At 30.5% G+C, this 27,852-nt stretch overlaps 3 protein-coding genes across 4 annotated transcripts; 2 read left to right on the forward strand and 1 right to left on the reverse strand.

The window, feature by feature from the left end:
• Window positions 1–1,934: 1,934 nt before the first annotated feature.
• Window positions 1,935–9,929, forward strand: LOC130932927 (carbon catabolite repressor protein 4 homolog 6). 2 transcript variants are annotated; one of them, XM_057862392.1, is made up of 17 exons: window positions 1,935–2,105; window positions 2,193–2,652; window positions 3,283–3,449; window positions 3,796–3,861; window positions 4,356–4,408; window positions 4,929–5,010; window positions 5,156–5,187; window positions 5,771–5,852; window positions 6,571–6,663; window positions 6,759–6,791; window positions 6,877–6,965; window positions 7,063–7,355; window positions 7,459–7,974; window positions 8,071–8,252; window positions 8,460–8,545; window positions 8,787–8,871; window positions 9,227–9,929. In XM_057862392.1, exons 1-17 carry the CDS (start codon window positions 2,013–2,015, stop codon window positions 9,305–9,307), a joined length of 2,493 nt encoding a protein of 830 aa, XP_057718375.1. In that variant the 5' UTR covers window positions 1,935–2,012; the 3' UTR covers window positions 9,308–9,929. The 2 variants fall into 2 exon arrangements, with proteins under 2 accessions (XP_057718375.1, XP_057718374.1); XM_057862391.1 differs by having other exon boundaries at window positions 7,459–8,252; window positions 9,227–9,925.
• Window positions 9,930–9,992: 63 nt separating this feature from the next.
• LOC130932928 (probable histone H2A variant 3) lies at window positions 9,993–12,748 on the reverse strand. Its single transcript, XM_057862393.1, has 2 exons — window positions 12,489–12,748; window positions 9,993–10,516 (listed from the first exon to the last, which is right to left on the reverse strand). The coding sequence occupies exons 1-2, from the start codon at window positions 12,594–12,596 to the stop codon at window positions 10,220–10,222; spliced, it is 405 nt and encodes a 134-aa protein (XP_057718376.1). The 5' UTR covers window positions 12,597–12,748; the 3' UTR covers window positions 9,993–10,219.
• Window positions 12,749–20,018: 7,270 nt separating this feature from the next.
• Window positions 20,019–25,529, forward strand: LOC130936665 (probable boron transporter 7; the record flags this gene model as incomplete). The annotated part of the gene is made up of 10 exons (XM_057866779.1): window positions 20,019–20,101; window positions 20,193–20,275; window positions 20,980–21,311; window positions 21,536–22,042; window positions 22,281–22,376; window positions 22,467–22,613; window positions 22,664–22,977; window positions 23,056–23,338; window positions 23,651–23,748; window positions 25,508–25,529. Coding segments are annotated over exons 3-10 (1,683 nt in total), but the record flags the coding sequence as incomplete, so codon positions are not given.
• Window positions 25,530–27,852: the final 2,323 nt, after the last annotated feature.

Below are 27,852 nucleotides of genomic sequence, written 5' to 3' on the forward strand. Positions count from 1 at the left end.
AAAAAAACAAGACACCAATAAAATAAATCTATCAATCTAGCTGACACTTAATAGATAAATTAGCAGTTTAACAAAAAAAAAATTTATTCTGTAGGTTCTTATAATTTTATTGAATTTTTAATTAGGTCTCAATCATTTTTTTTCTTTTTAATTGGATTTTTATACCGTAATTTTTTTTTTCAATTTAGTCCCTATTAACATTAAATGTTTAGTGAAATATAAAATTACTTGTATCCCTATATTTTTTTGGTATTTCTCTTCTTTTCTATTTTTTTCAGAAATATTGCAGTTCTATATAATAACTTTGTATAAAAAGAAGTAATGTCCTTTATTATGATACATGAGACTACAGAGTTAGTAAAAAAGAATATCAATTGTGGATCAGAATAAAGAACAATTCTTGAATTCTAAAAGAAAAAATAACTAATAAGGATCAAGATATAATCCTGTAATACTTCTCAACTTTAAAACCAAAAAAGAAAATAAGACGGACCAAATTATATAGTTGGAACAAATTTCTTAAGAGATCAGAATAATAGTAATAGACAACTCAAGATTACTAAAATAATAGTAATATATATTTGGAATAAGTGATCGAAAAATGAATTAGCATTCTCATATGAAATAAGTTCAACTAATGAACTAATAATCATAGTGTAAGCCAAAGCAAAAGGAAAAAAGGGGAGAAATATTTTTTATACATAATTGTATAACAATTTGTTAGATGAAGCAAAAAATTCATGCTATCGTACCTTTTAGTGCTTCTTCATCAGTGTTGCTATAATATTCGGCACGCCTAATATCTTTCAAAAAGCTATGTTAAGGTCTTACACTAAGGTAGTCTAAGCTGCACAAAAATTTTATGAGACGCGATTACATAAATCTGAGTTGACACAAGGAAACTTTTAACACAATATGGGTCAAATGAATTATCCTGCACTAATCGAGTGAGGCTCAACAATTTGTCCATCATCATCCTGCAGCAGATAACTCAAAGCTCCATGCAGAACCCCAACTTCTCCCTTTGTTAATGTCGCAATATGCTTGTCACTGTCTAAGCCAAATCCAGCAGCTTCCATGCCAATTAGTCTAACATCTTTATCATCGACAAATTAATGAAAAAATCTCATGGCATTTGAACCTCCTCTAACACATGCAATCAGAACATCTGGTTTTCCCTTCCATTTTTCCCATGCTCAACCTTATCATCCCTTTCAACACATCCCTAGCTGCATCTAAGTCACTACACTTGCACTGGCCACTCAGCAATTTCATGAAGATGAAATTATTCGTGGGAGCAATATACCTATCCACCATCTCTTGTATCACAAAGCGCAGGCAACAATGTAGTGAAAGTAATCGCATTTGGCTTAACACCACAAGGCTTCATCTCCTCGAAAATCCCCAGCCTCCAGTGGTTGTTGGCGGATTAGGCCCTTCTTGTTCAATGACGAGGGACGAGCAGAGTAGAACACCTGTGGACGACGCAGAGAGATGACGACCAAGCGACGGACGACAACCACACCACGGACGACGACACCAGAACACGACGGAGGAAAACTGCGGCTAGATGGGAGCTCCGAGAAGAACTTAGGACTAGGATTCTTTGATTTTGGGACAAAATTTTAAGATTTGAATAATATAAAGTTTGAATTTCAGTGTAATTTTTTATTATTAATTTTATAGGTGAAATCAAAAATAAATATGAGAGAGAAACGAATAAAAGATCACAATTTACATTATAGAATAAAATTTAAATTTTAGAGAATTTAAATCCAAAATTTCAAAGATTTTTTGGTGTTTTAAAAATATAGAAGTATCCTCAAATTACAATATAAAGATTCAATTAAAAAATAAAAAAATATAGAGATATAACTATAAATAGTAATAATTAAACTAAAAAAACATTGGTTGAGCCACGTGTCATCCATTGAGCATGTTTCGAGGCTCCAGCTAGCAAACACTGCTTGCACCCTTCTCTACTCTCCTGTTTTTTTTTCCTCTCTCCTACAATGAGACGCACTCCTTCGCCGAACCATCTGCTCGCCGACGCCACCTCAACAGCTGCCACCACTACCACCTTAATTATGTCTTCGTGCCACCATGTGCAATCTCTCTCTCTCTCGTAATTACATAGTAAACAAAACATCAATCCGCTCTTTAATTCTAACTCTCTCTCTTTGTGTGTGCAGTACCGAGGACGTGGGAGAGGATTCTCTGGGCGCTCCTACTCCAGTGGGAGAGGACAGAACGTTACTGGCGACGATCACTTCCGGTCAGTACGCGACACCAATTTGGGACTCCGGCGAGGAGAGAGAGGAAGATTCTCGAACCAAACACCATCGCAGCAGCAGCAGCAGTATCAGAATCAGTCTTATCATAGGGTTCCTCCGCCGCCGCAGCTTCAGAATCAGTCTTATAATAGGGCTCCTCCGCCGCCTCAGCTTCAGTATCAGTCTTATAATAGGGCTCCTCCGCCGCCTCAGCTTCAAAACTGTCAATTTCGCCACCCTGCGCCGCAGTTTCGGCCACCGCCTCCGCAGTATGATCACCGCAGGCCAGCGTTTCGTCCGCTGCAGAATCTCCGCCCACGGCCCCCGGACTATCGAGGGTGGGAACTTGCAACGGCGCCGCCGCCTCCTCCTCATTGTGGTAACTTCATAATATTATGCTAGAAGTGATTTGTTGACTTTATTTGCAAGTTCAATTTTAGGGTTTAGGAAGAAGTGGTTCATGCTTGCAGAACCTGAATATGAATCTTGAGAAATGAGAATGCAATTACTTACATTGAGATTAAAAAGTGAAGCTGCGTCAATCTGCAGAAAACTTTTTTTTTTCTCTCATTTTGTAAGAAGTTATTGTGAAAGAAGCATAAGCAAGCATGTTAAAAAGTTTGTTTCTTCAGAAATCAAACCTTCAACAATTTCAAAGCATGGCACTTTTTAGCTTGTGATTTTGAGATGCAAATGTTATCTGAACCAACAAGTTTTGTTTTGAATCAAACACAAAGGAACGAGCATTGGAAGGTTCACTACTTTTATCTTTTGTTATGATTTAGGGTGGAGCTAAAAGCATGCTACAATAAAACTTAAAAAGTTTTCAAAAAATGAAAATTTGCAATGCTTTGACCGTTATTTGATGAGAGGAGAATTTATAATTTGACAGTATTACTTTCCTGCACTTCGTTGCTCCTATAATATAACAATTTATTTTTCCTGTAACATCATCAGGCTAATATAACATATTTTTTTCTTTTCTCTAACCCTCCCATATGCTCGACAGAACGGTTTATAATTGTGTCCTATAATATATTGGCTGACTACCTTGCTTTGGACCACCGGAGTAAACTTTACTTCCACATACCACGACACATATTGGACTGGCAGTGGAGAAAGAAGAATCTAATTTTTGAGCTTGGTTTGTGGTCAGCTGATATCATGTGTTTACAGGTTATCATTCTGTTGTAACTTGTTTATTACACCGCAATGCTTACTGCTTACTGAATAACATTTTTGTGATCATATTCTTCTGTAAGATTTGATTCTTCTTCTGTAACAATTCTATGAACCACATATGTTTTACCTGGAAGTCACATGTTTTCATATAATTGTTGATGGCAGATATTGAGATTAACATTCCATCATATATTCAACATCTAATTCAAACAAGATTTGAAATTTCACTTACTACTGAATTTGTGTCTTTGGGTCTTTTGTTCCTTCTGTCCTGCAAGCCTGCACTTGATATAGATTTAGAAACAGTATTAACTTCTGATTTCATATTTATCACTTCCAGGAGGTTGACAGATTTGATGAGTTGGCCGAGGAGTTGAAGCTCAAGGGCTACAGTGGCTGCTGGAAGGTCGGTTAGAAGCTATTTGTCTTAAGCATTCATATTGTTAAAACTTTTCTGTTCAATACAGCTTGTACCATTTCTTATAAGCATTGATTTGTTTCAGGATTTGCTTGTATGGTTTAGTTGAGGTTTCTTTTTTTATTTTTTACTTTTATAGATAATGTGGTATTTTGTTTATAAATAGGTCACTCTCAAATTTGTCCTATGGGGTTCTATGATCATGTAGAGTACAAGTTCTGTTCTTAGATAGTTAAGACCAAAAGAAGTATGCTTCACTCGATAAGCATCCATGTTCAATTGCTTCATATCATTTAATTGATAGATTGAGCAAGATTCTAAAATATGTCCAACATAGTTTTAAAATCAACAAGTTGTAACCGAGTAACCTGTGGTAGACTAACTTCAACATCATCATGTAATTATCCTTATTTTGATTTTTACACCATTTTTTCAAAATTCTGTGCATAAAGAAGTCTAACAGCATTTCAGTCTCCTTATAGATGCGTACAGGCAATCCAGTTGATGGATGTGCAATCTTTTGGCGAACATCAAGGTTCTGTACAGCTCTGCTTTGCAATAATGCTCTTCTTATTTTGTTTTTTGCTTTCCAAAGTTGTGTATGCTTCATTTTTTGTTAGGTTAATTTTTTGCCACTCATAATTATCTCTTGCAGTTCTTTTATTGGGTATACTTATGTAACCTTATTTGGCTCATAGTATACAACTTTATTAGCTCCAAATTTCAAATGGTATAGCCAAAATGCACTCCTAAATTGAAAGAGTGTGGGGTACTATGATGCATAATCTGGGGTCTTGCAGTATCAAACTATACACATTTTTCTATTATATAAGCCATTATCTCTCGTACACCTTAATTAATTCTATGCTTTTGAGTATTTTCTGTTCTATTTTCTAGGGAGTTTTGATCTTGTTCCTTCTGATTCCAATGTCCATTTTGCACTTATTTAATGCCCCTTGATGTATGTGGGTTGGGCAGTGGGAAAGAGGATCCATCAATTTTATTTGTAATTTTCTTCATGTAGTAATTAATAATCACATTTATCCTGATTATAGGTTCAATTTGTTATATGAAGAATGCATTGAGTTTAATAAGCTGGGACTTAGAGATAATGTTGCACAGATATGTGTACTAGAGGTATATTGTATTCGCATTCTAGTTGTAATTGCTTTGCCTAGTTCAATTTCTGTTAAAACAAATTGAGAATCCTTATTTATCTTAAATGTTCACTCCTTTATTAATTTTCTTGTAATTCTTATTTGTATTCTACTCCTTTGAACAGTTCAAAACTCAAAATGGATCTGTCCCGTCAAGGTGATTTCCCCCTTTTTTGGCTACATGACTTTGAACTTTTCTCCTATTATATTTTTTGGTTTTTGAGTAAGTGGAAGTATGTCGAGTTCTATTTATACTGGAAGAAAGAGCCTTCAGCCTCCTATTTTTCGTTGGATATATACTAATCAATAGTTAAGGGAAAATGGATATTGCTCTCCTAATTTGATAATGTCACTCTACAAATTCATGCAAACATGCTATTCAAAAAATCATGTGTAAAGTGGCATTATCAAAAATAGAAGTGGCAATATCATCAGCCTAGTTGTGTTAAGTCTCAGCAGAGTTCAATATGTTGGTATTAGATATTCAGGTATGATAATTATGGCACTGTAGATTCCTTTGTATACAGTATACCAGTATACCACAGTAGTTTAATTTGTTGACTGAAGGTTATTTGACTTGAGCCTTAATCATATATCAAGATAAATACAAAGTTTATTCACTTGACTAGAGGCATTCATAACCTTATGGATTTCCTTCTTTTGATATTTTTAGCTATTATTCATTTTTTTAGGTTTATTTTTCTTTTTTATGTTTATAACATATTTGTAATATTCTACAGCACAAAAGATTCAAGTAAAGTTGTGGTTTGTAACATTCATGTGCTTTATAATCCTAATAGAGGAGAAATTAAGCTTGGCCAGGTAACTACTGTTTGTTGCATAGGCTCTTATTCATTTATTAATTTCTATTATATCCAATAGTGTCATTTATTCTATGTAGCCAATCCTACCTAATGGGATAAGAAGTTGTTGCTATTGTTGTATTTAATTGTCTGAAACCTTGAAGTTCTAAATGTTTACCATGCTAGTTTCAGGATTGAACTTTCAGCCAATTAACTTTAATTTTCCATTTTATACCTTAAAATACTCTATTTTCCCATCTTGATGAAGCCCTCCTTTTACGTGATAGTGTTCTGTTTTGGATGGATTACTACAGCAACAACTAATCCTTGTTCCTCTAAGTGGAGTCTGGACATCCAGCATATAGATTAAGACTGTCATGTCTTAAATCTTAGTGTGTGTTTTTTATAATGCCTCAAGCTATATTTATTTGTACCACCTATAGACCCATTAGTGTAAGCATCTCTTGCAATTATTCATTATCAAACTATCCTTCAGTCAATGCAAGCTAAGGTCCCTTAAACATGCAATTTAATGAAACAATGAATATGTGTGTCGTGTGAGCAGAACTTCTGTGAACACTCAAAAGTATATCCAATCTCATTTATCTCTGATTCAGTCTCTATTTGAACTTGTGATATCAGTTCTTCATAGTTGACTCTGCTAGCTGCTGCTTTGTTGAAAATATGATTCTAAATTCCTCTTGTATATGCTTTCTCATCTATATATGCTTCAACAGGTCAGAGTGCTAATTGATAGGGCTAAAGCTGTTTCTGAACTCTGGAATAATGCTCCTGTTGTTATCTGTGGCGATTTTAATTGCACCCCTAAGGTGATTTTTTCTCTTATCTCTTCTCATTCATTATCATTGTCATTTTGTATGGTGTTACAGGTTTTATGACATTAATATTCTTTATCTTGTCTCAGAGTCCTTTGTACAACTATATCTCAGAACAGAAGGTATATGCTCTAGTTCTTTACTGTATTCTGTTTTGATTACTGACACGGCCAAAACAACAAAAATGAGATCTTGATATTTTTGCAGTTAGATTTGTCTGGAATAGATAGGAATAAGGTATCAGGACAAGCTTCTGCTGTAATTTGTGCATCAAGATTTTATGGTCCTAATTCAAGGTAGGCTTTTATGTTTTTTTGTGTTTGTGATGAAACAAGTTGATCTTGCATTTCACAAGAAATATAAGCTAAATCTTACAAAACAATGCTGTGACAGATCTGCTAATGGTTCAGTTCAGACCGCATCTAATGGGGGTGACAAGGAAGTTAATATTGAACAAAATAATTCTTTGTCAGACATGCAGAATCCAGATTCCAAGAGTAACAGTTCAGAGAATCAATTTTCTGACACTATTTCGCATATGCCTGATAAGTCTCTGACAAATGTGCAGCATGATAAGGAGAGTGATGCATATGCAAGAAGGGATGTACAGGATACTGCTGTTGATCATTGCAAGACTTTTGGTGAAATTAAAAACATTGAAGAGTCAAATCCTACTTATAGTGAAGGTATGATCCGCTTAAATCATTAATGATGAGATAATTGACATCTGTACTTTGACCTTAGCTCTCTATGCAATTCATTCTAATACAATTGGTTTGGGATGCACAGAACATGTATTGGATACTGTCCCAAGTTCAAATCAAGGAGCATCAAGTGAACATGTATCAGATGCCGTCACTACTTCAAAGCAAGAATCATCAAGCAAAATTTCCAGCTTACATTTTCCTGAAGGAAATGGAAAATTGGAGTCTGAATGCTCCTCGACGTCTCTCCAGGAAGATGATCATTCTTCCAGGGTCAATATAGATCTTGAGTCGACAAATATTCTCAACGAAGAAATTTGTTCAACCCCACTATCCAGCCAGAATCCAGTTTCTGATTCTTTTGAAGAACCTGATACTGGGTGTGGAGAAAGACCATCTGATGAGCTTCTCACCAATGACAAATTGAACAGCTCATCAACCTCTATAGTAGTAGATAAATCACATCAATCCGCCAACATTGACTTTCCACTAGAAGAAAAACTAGAGAAATTGTTCTTTGATGAGGTAGATAAAACCATAGGCAATGAAAATATGGAAGATGACACGGCATTCATATCATCCTTTTATAACACTGAAGAAGGTGTGAGTCTTGATCTTGGTCCATCAATGAAATCAAATATTGAAAAATCATATGAGTTTGAGGAATCAGAATCTGCTTCCAACTTGCTGCTTGCAGAAAGCAATGAAGTGGATGGTGACTTGTCTTCAAGCTCAGCTTCTGAATATGTTAATGCTGAGAGAACCACTTATAACCCCTCATTTTGGACCCCAATGGACATAGAGACAGCAACAGGAAATTCAGAGTGCACATTCCTGGAGCATCCTTTACCACTCAGGAGCACATATACTGAAGCTATGGTAAATTCCAGACAAGGATTCTTACACATCTTATTTTATTTTCTGTCCATTCTTTTTTATATGATCAGCTGACTCATGCATTTCATATAATAGAAGCTTACCTTTCATATAATAGAAGCTTCCCACGCGTTGCATTTCCATATTTCTTCTAAACTTGCTCCTGTTTCATATTAACTTATTGTATTTGCACTTTTGTCATGCCTACAGGATTCTTCAGGGACCAGAGACCCCAATGGAGAGCCGCTGGTGACCAGTTATAATAGATGCTTTTTGGGCACTGTTGACTACATTTGGTAGGTGCTGATTGTGCTATAGTTTTACAACCACTGTTTTGCTTATTATATTCCGAATTCATAGCAATTGAAAAATCTTATTGCGATATTCTTGCATATCAATACTTTCATTGCTGAGTTATGACATGAAAATTTCAGTATAAAGTAGCTGTCAACAAAATTGATTTTGCATTTTTTGCATGCGTTACTCTGGGCAAAAGCAGCTGATAGAAATATACATCTCTCCTGATCTGTTGTGTAGGCGGTCCGAAGGTTTGCAGACAACCAGAGTTCTCGCTCCAATACCTAAACATGCCATGGAATGGACTCCTGGATTTCCAACAAAGGTAACAAAACTGTGGTTTTTTGTGAAAATTTGCAGGTTGATAGGTTTATTTATGGCCTTTATTACAAGTCTTCTTGAATTAAGATTCAATATGAACTATGTTCAGTTTATGACTAGCCACGTCCTTTCAGTATCAGTAGTTTTAGACTGTCTGGGTGGATGGTGCACTAATACCTGTTTATCAAGGCCCTGTTTCAGCACATTATATTTACATATGACCAAAAATGATTATAGTTGAGATGGACTCCCCTTATCGATAATAAGATACTTAATAGATTGCCCTGATCTTGCATATTGTGGCTTGGAATGTATACCTTGACTTCTAATATTTTTTCTACTTTTCATTCTGTACATAGAAATGGGGTAGTGATCACATTGCCTTGGCTTCAGAATTGGCAATCTTAAAAGATGGTACCCAAGTCCGCAATGATGTTTAACGGCACTTTGATTCGCCCACCCGGGAGCTTTTTGCTATTCTGACATCAGAAGTGGTTCTAAGTCGGGCAAAATTTTCCACTCTCGGCTAATTGTTCTTATACAGAAGCAGAGACGAATAGCAGCCTTATTTATTTCTTGGGGTAAAATTTATGTATTAAGTATATCGATGATCAAGTTAATGTTGTACATCTTAAATGAGTTGCATGATTTTGATAATATTGAGCTGTTAGGCAATAAGTTGAAATGGAATGAACTAATATTTTGTAAGATTTATTTTTGTTGGTGAAATGAATGTGCCACATAATCACATCGTATGGACTAAATTGCATGATTACTACAATGTGATCAAATGGAAGGATTGCGGGGCTTGTTCTCCTGATCTCATTACTCCTTTCAGACTGTGTTATTTCATGTTCTCTATATATCCAAACAGATTTTATGGTCTTAAATAGAATCAAATCATTTGATTGTTCACTTATTCTGATCATTTCACTTAGCACCGCCTCTCTTGAACAAAGAAATCCCGCTAAATTTGCTTATACATCTCAGCAACTGACCTTGTAAATTGCAGAAATGAGCAAATTAAATTTAAATTGAACAAACTGAATCTATGAGAAATAACAGGAATTTGGCACCAGATTACAATTTGGCCAATGCAAAAAATATCCTAGAACAAATTCAAGAGACGAGCAATATTTTGATCTTGAAGTAACGGGCACATTAGTCAAAGAGGTCAGTTAATACAATAATAAATAAGGAAACCAGAAATTTTCAGCTTGCCTCCAAGGGTGGATCAAACTAATGCAAGAAGCAACTTATCCACAAAATCAAGATATCATCAAATTTACAGATTAAAAAAAAGAAACTCATTTCTCCCATGTTGATCCGAAATTCTGAATGATATGTACCACTCACTCCTTTGAAGACTTGTTGATAAGAGACTTGTGAATATGAGGAATAACACCACCACCAGCTATTGTTCCCTTGATGAGTGTGTCGAGTTCTTCGTCCCCTCGAATAGCAAGCTGTAGATGTCGCGGTGTTATACGCTTTACCTTCAGATCCTTGCTTGCATTGCCAGCCAACTCTAGCACCTCTGCAGTCAAATATTCAAGAATAGCAGCAGAATACACTGCAGCTGTGGCACCAACTCTTCCATTAGCTGTGACCCTTGACTTCAGAAGTCGGTGAATACGTCCAACAGGGAACTGGACAAAAGAGATACACAATATGAAACACCCCAACACATTTACAGAAACAAATACGAAACTACTGAACAAAAATAGGAGTTTATCATATGATTTTGTACCAATAATCCACAAATATTTGCAAGCCCAACATGTGTATCTGTACAATTTGTACATGCCACACAAGAATACATTAATTAACCGATACAGCATTGGTTATGAATAGAATTGCACACCAACATCATACAACTATTTCAATAATCACAGCTTAGGCAAAGTCTTTACTCTTTAAGGACCATGTGAAGTTGTAGACTCTCAAGATCATAAATCTTATTTACATGCTTCACCACTGGTTTTAATGTTTTTTTTTCCTTTCTTTCCCATTTAGTATTTTACATAAACGTTTAATTTAGACATACAAAATAAACGTTTTACAGTTTCTTAATGTCTCACTATAACAACTGAGGTGTTGAAATGGAAACTAATAGCACCTTAAGGTTGTGTTTGGAAGTTGTTCCTTAGACATAATAGAGGCAATAGATACACATGTGTGTTTGATAGTAATTCTAACATTTGGAGACAAGACAGTCTAAAAATGTCATTTTAAGATTTGAATATGAAATTGTGAGGATAAAGATGAAAATATAAAATATTTAAATATTATCAGAAGTTGTTTTTGTCTCATTGTCTTGTCTCCGATGTTTGGTCCATTTCATGAAATTTCAATGGCTATTGAAGGCCTAACATAAGCCTCCTCCTATCCGGACTTGGAACCAACTATATAACACAGGTTTTGTTATTGTTGTTATCTACTTGTCTTGCTGCACTGTCCTCATTGCTGGAAGGACCAAATATAGAAAATTTCTATGTTATAGTAACAGCTACAGAATAGGTTTCTGTACTGTCTATATATTTGTGACCATAGGCGACTTCCAAACACTATGTAAGGGCCTCATTTTGCATTTGACTATGATAGCATGGCATGGCCCCAATTATGGAATAAGGCTTGTGAGCAGTGAGCCAAGTCCCAAGGTGACAACAGTATATGGCAGTGATAGACCAATTAGAATTGGCATGTGAAAATTGTATATAGCATGTAATGGAAGAAGCTGAATGGATTTGGTTGAGTTACTTAGGGTCAATTAATTACAAATAGGGTCTTGAGGGAGTTCAGTTGTGGAAGTTGTTACCTAAGGGCAAGAAGGGAAGCCTCTAGAATTCCTTCCTCAACCACAGTGGTAGCTTCAGCTGGGTTTCACCAATCAATTCTTCGTGTGAATAAATGGTTTTATTGATTGTTTTCGTCGTCTTCTATCGTGAACCTACCGTGACCTGCTCTATCTTTTAACTAGATTATTATACTACATAGTAAGTGTCAAAGTTAGATAGGATGCTTTTTCGCATAATTCATAGAATCAATGACCTAAAAAGCAGAATCTTACATACAAAAGGATCATATTGAAAGAAATACATCTACAAGGCAAACAAAGACCCTTCATCATTTCAGATTTCACAGAATTGATGTAAAATAACTAAAATTTCAAGAACACACAAAATGTACAGCAACTAATTCGCATAATTCATATATGTAAGTTGAGAGAATCATTTGTTAAAAACAACATTTTCATTCTTTCATAAATTAGTTTCATTTCATGCTTCAATTTTCCACCTTCCAAAGCACAACCAAATTAACCAAGAACATCCTTAATCACATTAACAAAGAGAAAAAGAAAAAAAAATTGAGAAATGTTACTAAAACAGCACCTAGAAAATTATAATTCAGAAGCTAATAAATCTAATGTACTATAGACTACAGCTACAAACAAAATATGAATCAAAATGCGGAACCAACAACAGTAGTAATAAAGAGACAAAAGATATAAACAATTTCAGAACTTGCGAACGTTTAACAGAAAAAAATAAATAAATAGAAACGAGAGAAAAGTAAATCTGAAATGGCGAAAAGTATATTATAAGAATAAAAGAAAGGAACCTGAAGACCAGCTCTGGAGGAACGAGAAACAGGCTTCTTCTTATCTTTGTCCTTGTTTGGTGCGGGGGTTTTGGCAGTTATCAAACCCTTTGCGCCTTTCCCTGACATCGTCCTTCTCCTAGCAACCACCAAACACGGCCTTATAGAAGGATCGAGCTTTCCAAGCTTTCTTAAGTTCTCACGAGTCAGAAACAAGAGCCAGAGAGAGAGAGAGAGAGAGAGAAAGGGTTGAGAATGATCGAAACTGAAAGTTAACAAGACCGAACTGCCCCTTCTATTATTTTTTTAAAGAATTTCATATTTATAATGATTTGATTAAATTTTTATCTAATAATTTTTAATTATTAATTTTACATAAAATTAACTGTATTTAAATTTTTATTTTATTTTAATTTTATTTTTAATGATTAAAATATATTATTTTATTTTATTCTTCTAATTAAATTTTTTTGAAATTATTTTTTTCTATTATCTTTTTTTATTTTTATTTTTATGTCACTTTCACTCTTAAGTTATTACAGCTACTACTATGATCATTGTAATTATGATTTTTATCTTTATTTAAAAAAATATAATAAAAAACAATATTTAAAAAAATTAATTTTAATAAAAAAACTAAAATATGACAATAAAATATTTTGAATAAAAATAAGACGTTTCAACTTTTAAATATTAGAAACAAAATTACGACTTAACTTAAATATTAAAAATTAAAATAATATTTTAGTCCTTTTTAAAATCCCTAAACCTATTACCAATGGGTTAATGTTTTAATTTGGGCTTAAAAATTGAGTGAACTTAATTTTTCTAATAACATTTTAGTAATGTGCTACCGTTAGTATTGGTGACACATTAAAAAGTGATGCATAGTTAGGGATAGTGAAAAGACGGCTAGAAATAAATATTTGTACAAATGACCAATAAAAATTTGCAAAATTCACACGAAAATAGAGATTCATCTCATGAATTTTTATTTTTATATATTGGATTATGAAGTATGAAATTTTTAAAGATGATCTAAATTATGTGATATATATTATTGTGGGTATTTACAAAGCGTTAATGAATTTTTTTTATATAATTAAAATAATATTATTTTACAAAATGTTAATAATGTTTTTTTTTTTATAATTAAAAAAATATTATTTTATAAAACATCAATAATATTTTATATTACCATCGTAGTAATGTACAATATTAAAATGATTAAATATTGTCATATTTCATACTAAAATTATTCATATCTAAAAATTTTATCCTCATCCCACAAATAAATAAAGACAAAGATAGGAATAAAGGTAACTGTTTTATAGGGCCCTGTTAAATTTTTGCTAACTTGAATTATTAAAATATCCTTATTTATTAAGGTGAATCATGCTATTTTATATGTTGCAAACTATTTTTATTTTATTTATTTTTAATATACATGTTAGATTATGTTACATTATGATTAGATTGTTTTATATTATGTTAAATTTTATTGAATTGTATTGGATTATGATTTTGTATTCAATTTTTTAAATTTTTTAAAGATAAATTACCAAAAATATATTCGAATAATTTTGTCGTTGATAAAAATGTACTCAAATTTTGTTATCAACAAAAATACTTTTAAATAACTTAAAAATATGATAAAAATGTCTAACATTAAATATGTATTCTTAAAAAATATTTTAAAGATTAAATTTTGATGCGATTTTTTGCATGTATAATTAAAAAATAAAATATTTTTTTATCTTTAAAATTTAGTGATTTTTCTTTAAGTATATATTTTGTAATTTTTTGTCAACAACTAATAATACTTTAAAAAATAAAATAAAATATAGAGATCAAATTTTTATCTCATTTTTTTGTGTATTTTACAAATAATTATCTAAATATTTTTATAAAATTTTGGATTGAATATATAAATGGTTTGTCAAATACAAAAATTGTTTGTCACTTACAAAAAAATATATTTTTTTGAACATTTTTATCGTATTTTAAATTATTTGAGAGTATTTTTATGAATAATAAATTTTAGATATATTTTTATTAACAACAAAATTTTTCAGATACATCTTTAGTAATTTACTCTTTTTTTTAAAAGTAATATTTATAAATACCGGTAGATATTCGTCTTTTTCGCCAGAATAATTAAACGAAAATTCATGATAAAGATGAAGCTAGAACGGAAGTATTTTCTTAGAGCACCTTCAAAGGACAAAAAATTAAAGCCTTCTTTTTGACAAATGCATAGACCAACTATTAGAGGAGAAGAAACGAGAGTCCGTGCACAGCACACTATCCAAAAGGAATGAGTGCATCCGAACAAAAACTTCCTCCTTCCAATAATAATTTATGATGTGCCAAGTTATTATAAAAATAAATATTTATATAAAATTATAATTAATTAAATAATTATATTAAATAATAAAATAATAATTAATTATATTAAAGAATTATTTTTATACTTAATTAATAATTTATATTAATTATTTAAACAATAATTAATTAAAAAGTTTAATTATCTATTGAAAAAATTAAATAACTTAATCATATTTAGTTTATTAATAATGATAATAATTAATTATATTAAATACTTATATTTTTATTTAATTAATAATTTATATTAATTATTTAATTAATAGTTCATAAATTTAAATAATATTATTATAATTATATTAATTTTAATTATTTTACTTAATTATTTAAGTATGATTATAATAGAGACTAAAGTTAGTTTTTTTTTAACAAAAAAAAAATATTTTGAGTTTTTATTTATTATTTATGACATAAAAATTTATGTGAAGTTACTTTTTATGACAGGTGAGTCGTAAATAGAGATTGAAATGAGTTCTCTATTGAAGATAGAAATGATGGTCTTAAATATGTGTGTAGTTGGAAGAATTATAAATAATTTATAAAAATTTTAAAATGAGATATCATATTTTTATATTTGATTCAAAATTTAAAAAATTTTTAAACAAATTTAATTCTAAAAAATTAAAATACTATTATTTTAATTTTCATATTTTTCTTAGATATATTTAATTTTCATAAAAATAAAATCTGAATAACAAAGCAATGGTTCACACTTCACACACTTCCTAAGAAAAATGGGTAGCAAGAAAAGACTCAAGGACTACCATCTCTGGCTATCTATTATAGTCAAAGAAAATGTCTTAACACTTTTTCTCTCGTTTGAGGCTCCGTCTTGGAGGGACATTGCCGCCATCAGTCGTGCAATAATGTAGCGGTGGACCTCTCTCTCCTCTCTCCATTTTTTTTCTATGTATTTTCTCTTTGTTTTTCCTTTTCTTCTCTTATTTTTCATCTCTCTCTTCTTTTTTTTATTTAATTTTTCTATGTTGGTTGGATTCTTTCTTCTTTCATCATTTTTTTTTTCTTTTTTCTCTTCTTTCTCTTGTCACCTATTTCTCTTCTTGTTTTGTAATTTATTGGCTTTATTATTTTCTTTGAATAATTCTATTGGTGTGAAATTTTCTTTTGTAATATTTGATTCTTCTTGTATGATGGTTTGGTTTTCTCTCTTGATAGAAGTTTAGGTCTTGATACAGATATAAAAAAACACATCAAAGATTATTTATTATACATAAAAAATTATCTAAAAAAAAATTCACTTTTTTTAAGAGTCGAAAACAGATAACTCACAATGTTACAACATTTTTTATATAAATCTAAAAACTAAAGATATTTTGAGTAAAATTAAGATTTTTTTTGTTATTTGTAAATGTCATATACTTTTTTTTAAATAAAATTTAGGGTTAAATATTTTTTTCGTTCCTAAAATTTTGGGTCAAAATCAAAATCATTTCCAACTTTTTTTTGATATTAATATCATCCACAACGTTATAAAACATTATAAAATCGTTCTTTTACAAAAAAAAATAATTTTTTAACAATTTTATCCCTGATAAAAATAACTACCTTAACCCTTTTCCACCCATTCTCACCACTAACATGCTTACAGAATTCCTCATTCTCCCTCCTTTCTTTATCACCATCACCATTATATATTACCACCATCACCATCACCATCACCATCACATCTTGTCTCTTTATTACCCGTTCATCACCCTAAACTACTGCCACCCCACCTACTATCTCCAACCCTTTCCTTCCCAACTGAACATTCTCTCCTTTTTTTATACCTAAAAAACTCGTTAACTTTTAATACAGGCGCATCATCAGCAACAACCACAAAATAAACAACAACGAAATGAATTAACAAAAATTTAAGATCAAACAATAATTCAATAATCATTAACTATGATTTCAAATTCAAAATCAACAACAACAAAAATTATAGGATTGGAAATTAGTAAATGAAGTAGCAACACAAATTCAGTAACAATATAACCATCTGTAACAACTAAAAATTTCATACCAAAATTAAAAACTAAACCAAAAATTTTTCAAATAATTAATGACACAAATTTAGTCACAGAAAAGAGAAGAGCTAGCTACATGAATAGATCTGAAAAAAGATGAGCTCTAGAAAGCAGAACAGATAAACAAATAAACAGAACAGAAAGCAGAATATATCTGGAAGGAGGCGTGACGCGGCAAGAAAACAGAACGGAGGCGCAACACTGCAAGAGGCAGAACGGAGACGCGGCGCTGCGAGAGAGGAAGAACGCAGGTCGGCGCTGTGCGAGAAAGAGCGCGACGGAGAAGGAGTCAGCGCCAAATGAGAGAATGGGATTGAGTCGGCACCGAAGGAGAACGTCAACAATGACACCCTTTTTCGCTGGCGGCATCTTCTTCTTCCTCTTCTCTTCTTTTTCCTCTTCGTTCTCCATCCTTTCCTCAGTTCTTTTCTTCGTTTCTTGCTTTCTCTCCTCTTTGTTTGTGTTGTTGAAGGAAAAAAATAAATGAGGGTAAATGATGGATAAAGAGTATTTTTGTCCAAAAATTAGAGAAAAGATAATCTTATAATGTTTTGTAACGTTGAGTATGATATTAATAACAAAAAAAATCTAGAATAATTTTAATTTTGATCCAAGATCTTAAGGACGAAAAAAGTATTTAACCCTAAAATTTATTTTCTATCAAAATAAAAGAATTAATTTCACTCACGTTAGTTTTTTTTAATAAACTAAATTGAGTTGTTGAATACTTGAGGAACAAAATTTACTTATATGATTTTTTGAGGATCATTTTACGTATTAATCATAAAAAGAATGATTTAGTTTTGATGTGACAATGTAAAAAAAATAAATATAAATCTAATCATGTTTTATGAGTATGATCATTCAAATAAACAAATATGATTGAATAAGCCTATACAATTAATCTAACTATTCCAATTTCATGATTTATGAGGAAGGTCAAAAATATTAAATCTGATTTTAGACACACCATACGAGCATCTATTTTTGGTTAAAAAAATTATATTAAATGTACATTAAAATCAATAATTAAAATCAGATATTAATATAAAATATATATTAAAAATATATATATTTATACATAAATATATAATAATTAATATTAATAATTAATTTTAATCTACACATAATATTTAAAAAAAAAGTCTTTAAAATACTTTGGGAGGTGAAGTGGAGCTAGTAGATTTAAGACCAAAATCATTTCATTTATTTAATTTGTTTTTGTGAAATTGTCTAATTTTTGCATGTGATGTGACTCACCTTACTCCTTTTCCTCTCACCCTCTTTCATTGCCTCATTTTCAGTGTTCTTGTTCTCTCTTTGTTCCCTTCCACAACACACACACACACACACATTGTTGTAATCTGGATTCTCTAACATTGTTTCCCTTCTGATCCTCATGTGTTGCACCATACATCCCTTTGAAGTATCGCGTTATTATCATTCTTAATTAATTAATTAATTAAGGACCTTCATAATTCACGTACGTACATCTTTCTTTCTTTCTTTCCTTCCTTTTCAATTAATCTCATCATTTTTGTTGCGTAAGTATGTGGAGAAATTAATATATAATATAGTAATATACATTGTTTATTCAAATGATAATTGTTTTTTGGATTTGTCTTCTTCAAATGCATTAGTGTGTATGTGTTCCTCTGATCTTGTATATGCAAACCATTTTGGTTCATCATTACGAGCACCCATTTGCTTCTTTCTAATTCTGAGGACAAAATTTACTCTTAACTACATTGAGGAATAATACTCCAATTATAGTATTTAAAATTTTTTTAGTTTTTAAGTTAGTCATGAACATTTTAGTTTATTAAACAAATAAGTTTTTACATTATTAGATTTTTTTACTTAATTAAAGGCTAACGAAAAATTGCCTACTCAAATCACTTATATTAACGTTTATAATTTTTAATAAATTTTACGTGTTTTCTTAAATAACAATAGAAATTGATTTAACTAAATTTATTTTTTTCATTGGAGAATTTGACATAAAGACGAATTTGTCTAGCAATACAAAATATTAGGAACCAATTTGTTAATTAAAATTTGTTGATAGCTAAATATTCAACTAAAATTTTGTCGAAAATTAATTTGGATCTTACTCCATAGATTAAAATGTGTATCCTTTTTATCCCTTGCATGCATGAACTTAATTGTTAAAACATTGTGCATGGTTTGTAACTTACCTTCATTTTATAGTGAAATTTATATATATGTTTATAGTGATAATTAAACTTTATTTTATTTATCATTTGAGAGGATTTTTTTTCCAATATTGTACTTGGTAGACTTATAACTTCACTAAATAAGGATTTTGATAGGAAAGCATTATGAAAAGAATTAAAATACATATAAATTATTTTTAATAGTGTTTTTCGAAATGAGTGAAAAAAACATTTGTTGATAGTTACATTAGAAAAATGTGTTGTTCATTTATAATTTTTCATTATTTCATGAACAAATTCTTTTCTAATAATGGACTACTAAGCCACATATTTAAGTTGCATGAATTTCATTTGTTTATAAGATATTTTTTGAGAAAATGCCATAAATATTTTAGTAGTATTTAGGAAGAAATAAAAAATTAATTCATGAATATCCTTATTTTTTATATTTTTATAATTTTACACTTATATATATATATATATATATATATATATATATATATATATATATTAAACTAAGGTATGTTACCAGTTACTTATATTTTTGTCCTCAGGTACAAAAGATTAACTATTAAGTTAGTGACTCATATAAAATATATATATATATATTGAAATAAAAAATATATATTAACTTATTTAAATTAATTATATATATAACTTAAAATATATATATATATATATATTGAAATAAAAAATATATATTAACTTATTTAAATTAATTATATATATATATATATAATAACTAAATTGATAGTTAATTTTTTGTGTATGTACAGGTATTTTTTTGTTTTCTCCATTTTATAGTGTATGCTAATTAATACAGGCTTCAATGTTCCAACTCTCAACATAAATTTCATCACCAAATATATTTTAAATATTTTTTTATCAAATAATAATATGTCAATTTTCTTAAATTTGTTAATTGATATATCAATTTTGGAGGTTCAGCCATGAAACCACTTGAAGGGATAAGTGATGATGTCAAAGGAAGACTTGCATGCTATAAAGAAGATTGGACAAAGGGATTTAAATCTGGGTTTAGGTAAATCATTTTTATTTTTGGACTTGGGAATCACATTGCATGAATTGGCTAGAAAGTTTTGAAATATTGTTGTGTGATTAATTAATTTCAGGATATTTGCTCCAACTTTCTACATATTTTTTGCTTCTGCTATCCCCGTTATTGCTTTTGGGGAACAACTTAATAAGGAAACAAGTAAGATTCTTTACTCAATATACCTAGCTAATATTTAGTTTACATTTTTCTTTTTTTTTTAATTTATTTTTATATTTTTTATTTTTTTTTAGATTTTGTAAGAGAAAAAAAAAGAGAAGCCAATTAAAAATAAAAATGAATTGTTTTTTCATTCAATTTCCAAAATATTTTCTGTATTTAATATTTTATAAAAAAATATTTTTTTTTCACTTATTCTTTTACAAAATCTTAAACAAATGGGTTTTGTTAGGTAGACAATCACTTTTGTGAACAATATGAATAATGAGCTCTAGAATTGATTCAATAAAATAAAAAAATATTCTACTCCCAAATTACCTCATAAACTCTAACATTAGAATAACCTTCTGCACACCTAGTAAGTTGAATATCCGACATATCTATTATTCCCATTATTTAGTATTTTCATTATGGAAAAGTTTAGGAGGCCAGCAACTTTATTAAATTCTGGTCAACATGTAACCAACAAAGAAAAGTAAGTCATTGGATGAAATTTCACACCATTAAAATCATCATTAATGACTATTTGATATCTATAAATCACAACTCTTTTCATTATCTATCTATACCTTTCCTAAACGGAAATATAGAAATTACAAGTAAAAATATGAACCAAACATATGCTTAATTGATTACTTTGGTTTTTTGTAAATAATAAGCATGGAATATTTGATTATATAATGCAGATGGGAGCTTGGGCATAGTGGAATCATTAATATCTACGGGGCTTTGTGGAATTATCCACTCAATATTTGGTGGTCAGCCATTGTTGATTGTGGGTGTTGCTGAACCCACCATTATAATGTATCATATTATGTTTCAGTTTTGCGAATCAAAACCAGAATTCGGTGCCAAACTCTTTTTGCCTTGGGCTGCTTGGGTTTGTGTGTGGACAGCATTATTTTTAATTGTGCTTGCAATTTTCAATGCATGCACAGTTATCTCAAGGTTCACAAGAATTTGCGAGGAATTATTTGGAATGCTAATTACTGTTCTTTTCGTTCAACAAGCTGTAAAGGTACAAACAGACAAAAATTTTATGTCTTAAACTGTTCAAGCTGTGATGGTTTGATGAACCATAACAGATTAAGAGAGGAAGAAAAATAAATTCTTCTCATTGTTGAAGAAAATGAAAAATTTTCTTAAAAAATATTTATTGAATTATTACCCGTTATATACTACGTATTCTCACTGTTTTGTGTAAAGATTATTGAAGTAAAGAATTGTTTTTGTGTAGCACAGGGTGTGTTGTACGAATTCCTTCCAGCAGAGGATGGAGATGGAAACTCAGAAGATTCAAAATTCCAATGGAGGTACATAAATGGCTTACTGGCTGTGATATTCTCTTTTGGGTTACTTCTGAGTGCGAAGCAAAGTAGAAAAGCAAGACATTGGCGATATGGGACAGGGTGGCTAAGAGCTTTAATAGCAGATTATGGGATTCCATTGATGGTGGTGTTTTGGACTGCATTATCGTACACAAAACCAAGCAAAGTTCCATCTCGAGTTCCTCGCAGGTTGTTTTGTCCACTGCCCTGGCAATCTGAATCTCTCTACCACTGGACAGTAGTGAAGGACATGGGCAAGGTACCCGTCTTTTATATTGTGGCGGCGGTTATACCTGCTCTCATGGTTGCTGCTTTATACTTTTTTGATCATAGTGTTGCTTCCAAGATGGCTCAGCAAAAGGAATTTAACCTTCAAAAACCTTCTGCTTACCACTATGATCTTTTCTTGCTTGGACTCATGGTATATATATCTGCTCTCTTCTATTTTATTTTAATTTTCATGCATTCTCATTGTAAATCCAATTACATAATGGTCAAAACTAACTCCGAGCTGTTAGACGATAATTTAGTCAAACTTATCAAATCATTTAACGGCTCTAAACTATTGACACACACATCAGCAAAAAGTACTTCCCTTATCCATATAAAAGAATAAATGTGATTGGATGATAAATTATTTTGTTTTATGTTTAATTTAGACTCTACTTTGTGGTCTTCTTGGGCTTCCTCCATCAAATGGAGTCCTACCTCAATCACCAATGCATACAAAGAGTCTTGCAGTTCTTAATAGGCAGGTAATAAATAATAGTTAAAGTGTTCATCTTTGGCAACTCCAAATTAAGCCATCAACTCATAATAATAACAATAATTCTACGAATTTGTAGATTATCCGAAAGAAGATGGAGAAGAAAGCGAAAGAAGTGCTTAAGAAACAAGGCAGCCACGCAGAATTATTTGGCAGGATGCAATCTGTTATTATAGAAATGGATGCAGATCCTACCGTAAGTTCTACCACAAATTCACTTTCATCAGTCACTAAAATTCTCTATAGTTATTAATGAACACTTTTGACTTGGTGTAGTTTAAAGAAATGGAGAAATTGAAAAAGGCAGTGATGAAATCTGAGGATGAGAAGGAAGGTGAAAAAAATGTTGAAAGTTTTGACATGAAACAAATAGAGGAACATCTACCTGTACGTGTTAATGAGCAAAGGCTTAGCAACTTGTTGCAGTCTCTTATGGTTGGGTTATCAGTTTTGATGATCCCCATCATAAGAAAAATACCTACATCAGTTTTGTGGGGATATTTTGCTTTCATGGCCATTGATAGTCTGCCTGGCAATCAATTCTGGGAAAGGTTCTTGCTACTCTTTATCCCAAGAAGTCGCCGCTACAAGTAAGTATTATAATTTAAAAAGTTTTTAAAATAATTTTAATATTGTATTTTTTAAGAATGATATTTGATTTTGTGCAGAATTTTGGAAGGTCCACATGCAAGTTTTGTGGAGCTGGTACCATTCAAGGTGACAGCATTATTCACAGGGTTGCAATTGGTGTATTTCTTGATTTGTTACGGGATGACGTGGATACCAACTGGAGGAATACTGTTCCCTTTGCCTTTCTTCCTTCTCATACTCATTAGAGAGCATCTCCTTCCTAAGTTCTTCAAAGCCCAACATCTTCATGAACTTGATGCTTCTGAGTACGAGGAAGTTGCTGGCGATCCTACTGTTTCTCAAATTATACCACTCATGATGGTACGTTTCATTTATATACTATGCTTCTTCACACTTACATACTACAAAGATAGAAATTCAGGTGCAGTCAACTTCACATAAAGTTAATAACCGAGAGTCGTTAGATGATTTGACTAATTTGACTAAATTTTCATCTAACGGCTCTCAACTATCAACTTCACGTGAAATCGACTGCACCTGAGTTTTCACGTACAGTAAAATATGACATTTATTCTGATCTTGCATAGGAATATTCAACTTTTATATAGCATCAGAAGCATTTAAGTATTTAAGTTGGAAGATGAAAACATTTGCTTTGTACAGGATAACGAGCAGAGTAACACGGATGATGAGGATGATAAGTTAGGTTTGGGTGCAGAGATATTGGATGAAATGACTACTCACAGAGGAGAGTTGAAACATAGAACTCTAACAAGATTAGATAGAGAATCCCATTCTCATTCTCAAGAACCTCCTCATCAACAATAATGCTCAACTCTCACTACTCTATTGCCTTTCTTATAATTATTGGCATGTAGCATTAGAATTGATCAAAGGGGATTGGAATGCTCAAGTTTCTTCAAATAAAATACAAAGGATTCAACCATGGGAACTATAAAGTATATTAGAATATTCTCGAGTTTGACGCTCGGTTTTGTTCATTACTTGGCCATCACAAATCCCAGAACAGAGGGAAAAGAATAAGAGTTCATGTGATATGAGAAAATTAAAAGGGATAAAGAACAAGAAGGCCATGTTTTATTCAAAAAAATAAGCTGGAGTAGATAATTATTTTAGTCTTAAATTTTTTATGTATCCAAACATTAAGTTACTAGCAATGCTACATGGCTAATAAAGATTAGTATTTAGTCGTTAATAATTTGTACTTATATTTACAAGTTTTGCATATAATAAATATATAATTTACATTAGTTATACAAACATAAATCAATATAGTTTGTATATATAATTTTTTTAAAATTCGTACATATTAATTAGTAAAATTATTTATTAAAAATAATTTAATATTTATATTAATTAAATAATAATAAAAATATTAAAAATTATTAATTTTAAAAATTTTTTATTATTACCAAAAAATGTCTATTATTTAATTTTTAGATCGAAGTTATATGAAATACGAAATTTTGAATATAGCATGAATGGCTTATGTATGATAGAATTAGATATGCAAGAAATGTTCTAAACTAATAGAATATAATTAGGGGAAAATTTAGAAATAGTTAATTTTATATAAAGTTAATAGCTAAAAGTCATTAAATAATTTAATAGATTTGATTAAATTATTATTTAACGATCTTCGACTATTAATTTTACATAAAATTAATTGTACTTAATTATATAATTAAGATCAAAAGATGCCATGAATTGAAGGATTGAGGTTGATCCTAATTACGAATTTACGAATTACAATGAAGTTCGCACCTCTATACATTTTGAATTTTTGATTACTCAACAAAGCCACGCCACTAAGACAATGTTAGTTATATTAACCAACAGATATCATTAACATCTTTTGGAGCTAATTAGGGTGTGTTTGGGAAACCCGTTGGAAGAGAAGAAGCACGTTTAAATTTCTTGAAAGTTTCAACTTTTGGTTTGGCAAATTTTTTTCTCATGAACGCAGAAGTGATTCTGCTGCCAAAACCAGCGTTTACAAGAAGCAACTATTTTTAGCTTCTGCGTTTTCTTAACGGTCTTTTAGCCATAGATATTAACCTTTTATTTATTTTTTACCAACTTTATCCTTTGTATATGTTATTGTATTATTTATAAAATTCTTGTTATTTCTATTTATATGAGCTCTAATTTTCTATTATTTATTATTTTTATTTTTTTAACTATTTGTTTGACATTATACACTTTTATAATCGTGATTTTTATGTATTATGTTTGTTATTATCTTTTTATAATATGATTTATTAATTCTATTAGGTAAAGTAAATTAAATAAAAAAATTAACTGTAAATAATAATAATAGTAAAAAATTATAACATACTAAAAAAAGAGTACTAAAAATACTAAAAATATATTATATAAAAAGATCATTAAAAACTTTTAGATTTGTTTCAATCACTTAATTTTTTTTATTATTTTCAGTACTATCTTTTATAATTGTAATTCTCCTATACTATATTTTAGTGTAACTTTTTATAATATAGATTATGATTCCATTAAAAAAGATAAATTAAATAAAAAATTAATCATATATAATAATAAAATCATAAACGTTGGATTTCAAATTAATATTAAGAATAAGATTATTGAGAGTACTAGAATAAGAGTACGATGTAAAAAAATACTAAAGTAACATTTAATACTTAAAAAATGTAACATATTTGATTAAATATTCTTATATATATATATATATATATATATATATATATATATAAAATATATAATTTTTATTTTTATTTAAAAAAATATTTTATCTATTTTTATATGTTATTTTTATTTTAGTAAGTAAATATTAATTTTATTATAAAATTAACTAATAAAATCTATTTAAATATCTAAATTAAAACAATAGGATAATATAAAAAAAATCTAAGTTGATGTCCATTTTAGTAATTTTTTATCTAAAAGTGATTTTGAATGGTATAAGCCAAACAACATTTATTTTACTATAATCCATTTTGATACAAAAATTACCAAACATAAATCACTTTAACACAAACCTACTTTTGACCAAAATCAAGTTTGCAAAATCAATTTTATGCAAACTCCCGTTTGCAAACTGTAATCCAAACACACACTTAGTAGTTACTTTACAAAACAGTTCTAAAACCTAATTTTGGTTTTGATAAATGCCTTTCACTGTGGACGTGCTCTTTAACAAAATTTTCATCAATCTGCTTAATAAGTTAATAAAGTTAAATCTCAGAGTGGTTTCTGAAATTATAATCGAATTTTAAAATCGTCCTTAAACTTGCATTGGCTCTAATATTGTTTTTGAATGGTGATTCATAGTCGTCCCTGAAGTATTTTTTGGGGAATATTCTCAAACGGCGTGATGATATGTATAGAGAGGCGCCATGTTGAATATCTGACGTGACTGTTATCATTTTTTAACTCAATTTAGTCCCTGGATTATTTTATAACATTCTCTATCCCTGAATTATTTTATAACATCCTCTAAGTTAGGGTTATAAAATAATTCAGGGACTAAATTGAGTTAAAAAATGATAACAGCCACGTCAGATATTCAACGTGGCGCCTCTTCATATATGTCATTACGCCGTTTGGGAATATTTCTCGAAAAATACTTCAGGGACGACCGTGAGTCACCGTTGTTAAATTCGGGGACAATATTGGGGCCAATGCAAGTTTAGAGACGACTTGGAGGCTCGAATACAAGTTCAGGGACCACTCTAAGATTTATCATCCTGCACAGTAATACTACACATATAAATTTTTTTATTAACTCTTCTGGCTTGGCCCAGTTGGCCCTATGTCCGGGTCCGCCGACTCGACAGGTTGAGGAGGTCCGAACTAGAAGGCGATTTAGACATCATCACCCTTTTTACCTGGCACCTGACAACTGAGGAAGAAAAGCTTCTAGAAGGTGGGCTTTTCAATGTGGGATCCGTCCTAGTACAGATTATATAAGGGGAGGGTCCTACCCCTCTCTAGAGATATGACTCCTATCCCTAACTTTTTCTGCCACACTTTAGACTTGAGTGTCGAAGTTCCTTTTGCAGGTGGCTCCCCCCACGTCGCACCGACCAATTGACAAGATCCTTAAGCCCTCCTCCTCTCTTCACCACACCGATCCGTGAGATCCAGTCGGATCTGAATCCCCCATCAGTTCAGAGTACCCAGCACTACTGACCTATTCAAAAATCGAACAACCAAACATTAACTAAATCTAATTAAGTAAGTTTAATATCAATAAAAATCATTCTCATCATTACTTTTACTTATTCATTAACCTAAATTAAAAAAAAATTATACGTATAGCATTTCTATTATAATATTGAGTCTAAACTTTCAGTTTAGCTTTGACTTATTTAAAATGTTTGGTCTAACTTAAAATCCGTTAAGCAACAATAATAATAATAATAACAAAATTTTTTAGTAGGTGATGATCAGGTTATGCTTTTATGAGAGCAAAATACGGTAAACCTTTAAAAATATCCAGCTCAGTATATGATACAAAAAATAATTTAATTTTTTTATAATTATTAAAGACAAAAAATTATAGACTACTCAAAAAATAAATGATCAAAAGCTTCTACCTCACTTATACATAAACAAATATGATTCAAACACCAATATACGATGAAATATGATCATAAAATAATAAAAAATAATATATAGGATGTAGTTCTTTAATCAGTTAAATTTAAATTTAATTTAAACATTAACTTAATTAAAAGAATAGAGAGATTTTTAGTGGTCTTAACAGCAAATAAGAGTGTTTGCTCTATTCTATTTATGTCTTGACATATTAGTAATATATGTCATTTTTATCAGAGTTTAATTTAATTTATTCATCAAAATTTTACATAATC

The sequence above is a fragment of the Arachis stenosperma genome, chromosome 6 (genome assembly GCF_014773155.1).
Source record: "Arachis stenosperma cultivar V10309 chromosome 6, arast.V10309.gnm1.PFL2, whole genome shotgun sequence".
Lineage (NCBI taxonomy): Eukaryota > Viridiplantae > Streptophyta > Magnoliopsida > Fabales > Fabaceae > Arachis > Arachis stenosperma.

Excerpts from the sequence above, each read along its gene's own strand:
- LOC130932927 (XM_057862391.1), top strand. The coding sequence starts at position 2,013 with ATGAGACGCACTCCTTCGCCGAACCATCTGCTCGCCGACGCCACCTCA. Across the intron at positions 5,011-5,155 it reads CACAGATATGTGTACTAGAG|TTCAAAACTCAAAATGGATC; the intron begins GTATATTGTATT and ends TCCTTTGAACAG. Across the intron at positions 7,356-7,458 it reads AAATCCTACTTATAGTGAAG|AACATGTATTGGATACTGTC; the intron begins GTATGATCCGCT and ends TGGGATGCACAG.
- LOC130932928 (XM_057862393.1), bottom strand. The coding sequence starts at position 12,596 with ATGTCAGGGAAAGGCGCAAAGGGTTTGATAACTGCCAAAACCCCCGCA. Across the intron at positions 10,517-12,488 it reads CCTCCAGAGCTGGTCTTCAG|TTCCCTGTTGGACGTATTCA; the intron begins GTTCCTTTCTTT and ends TCTTTTGTCCAG.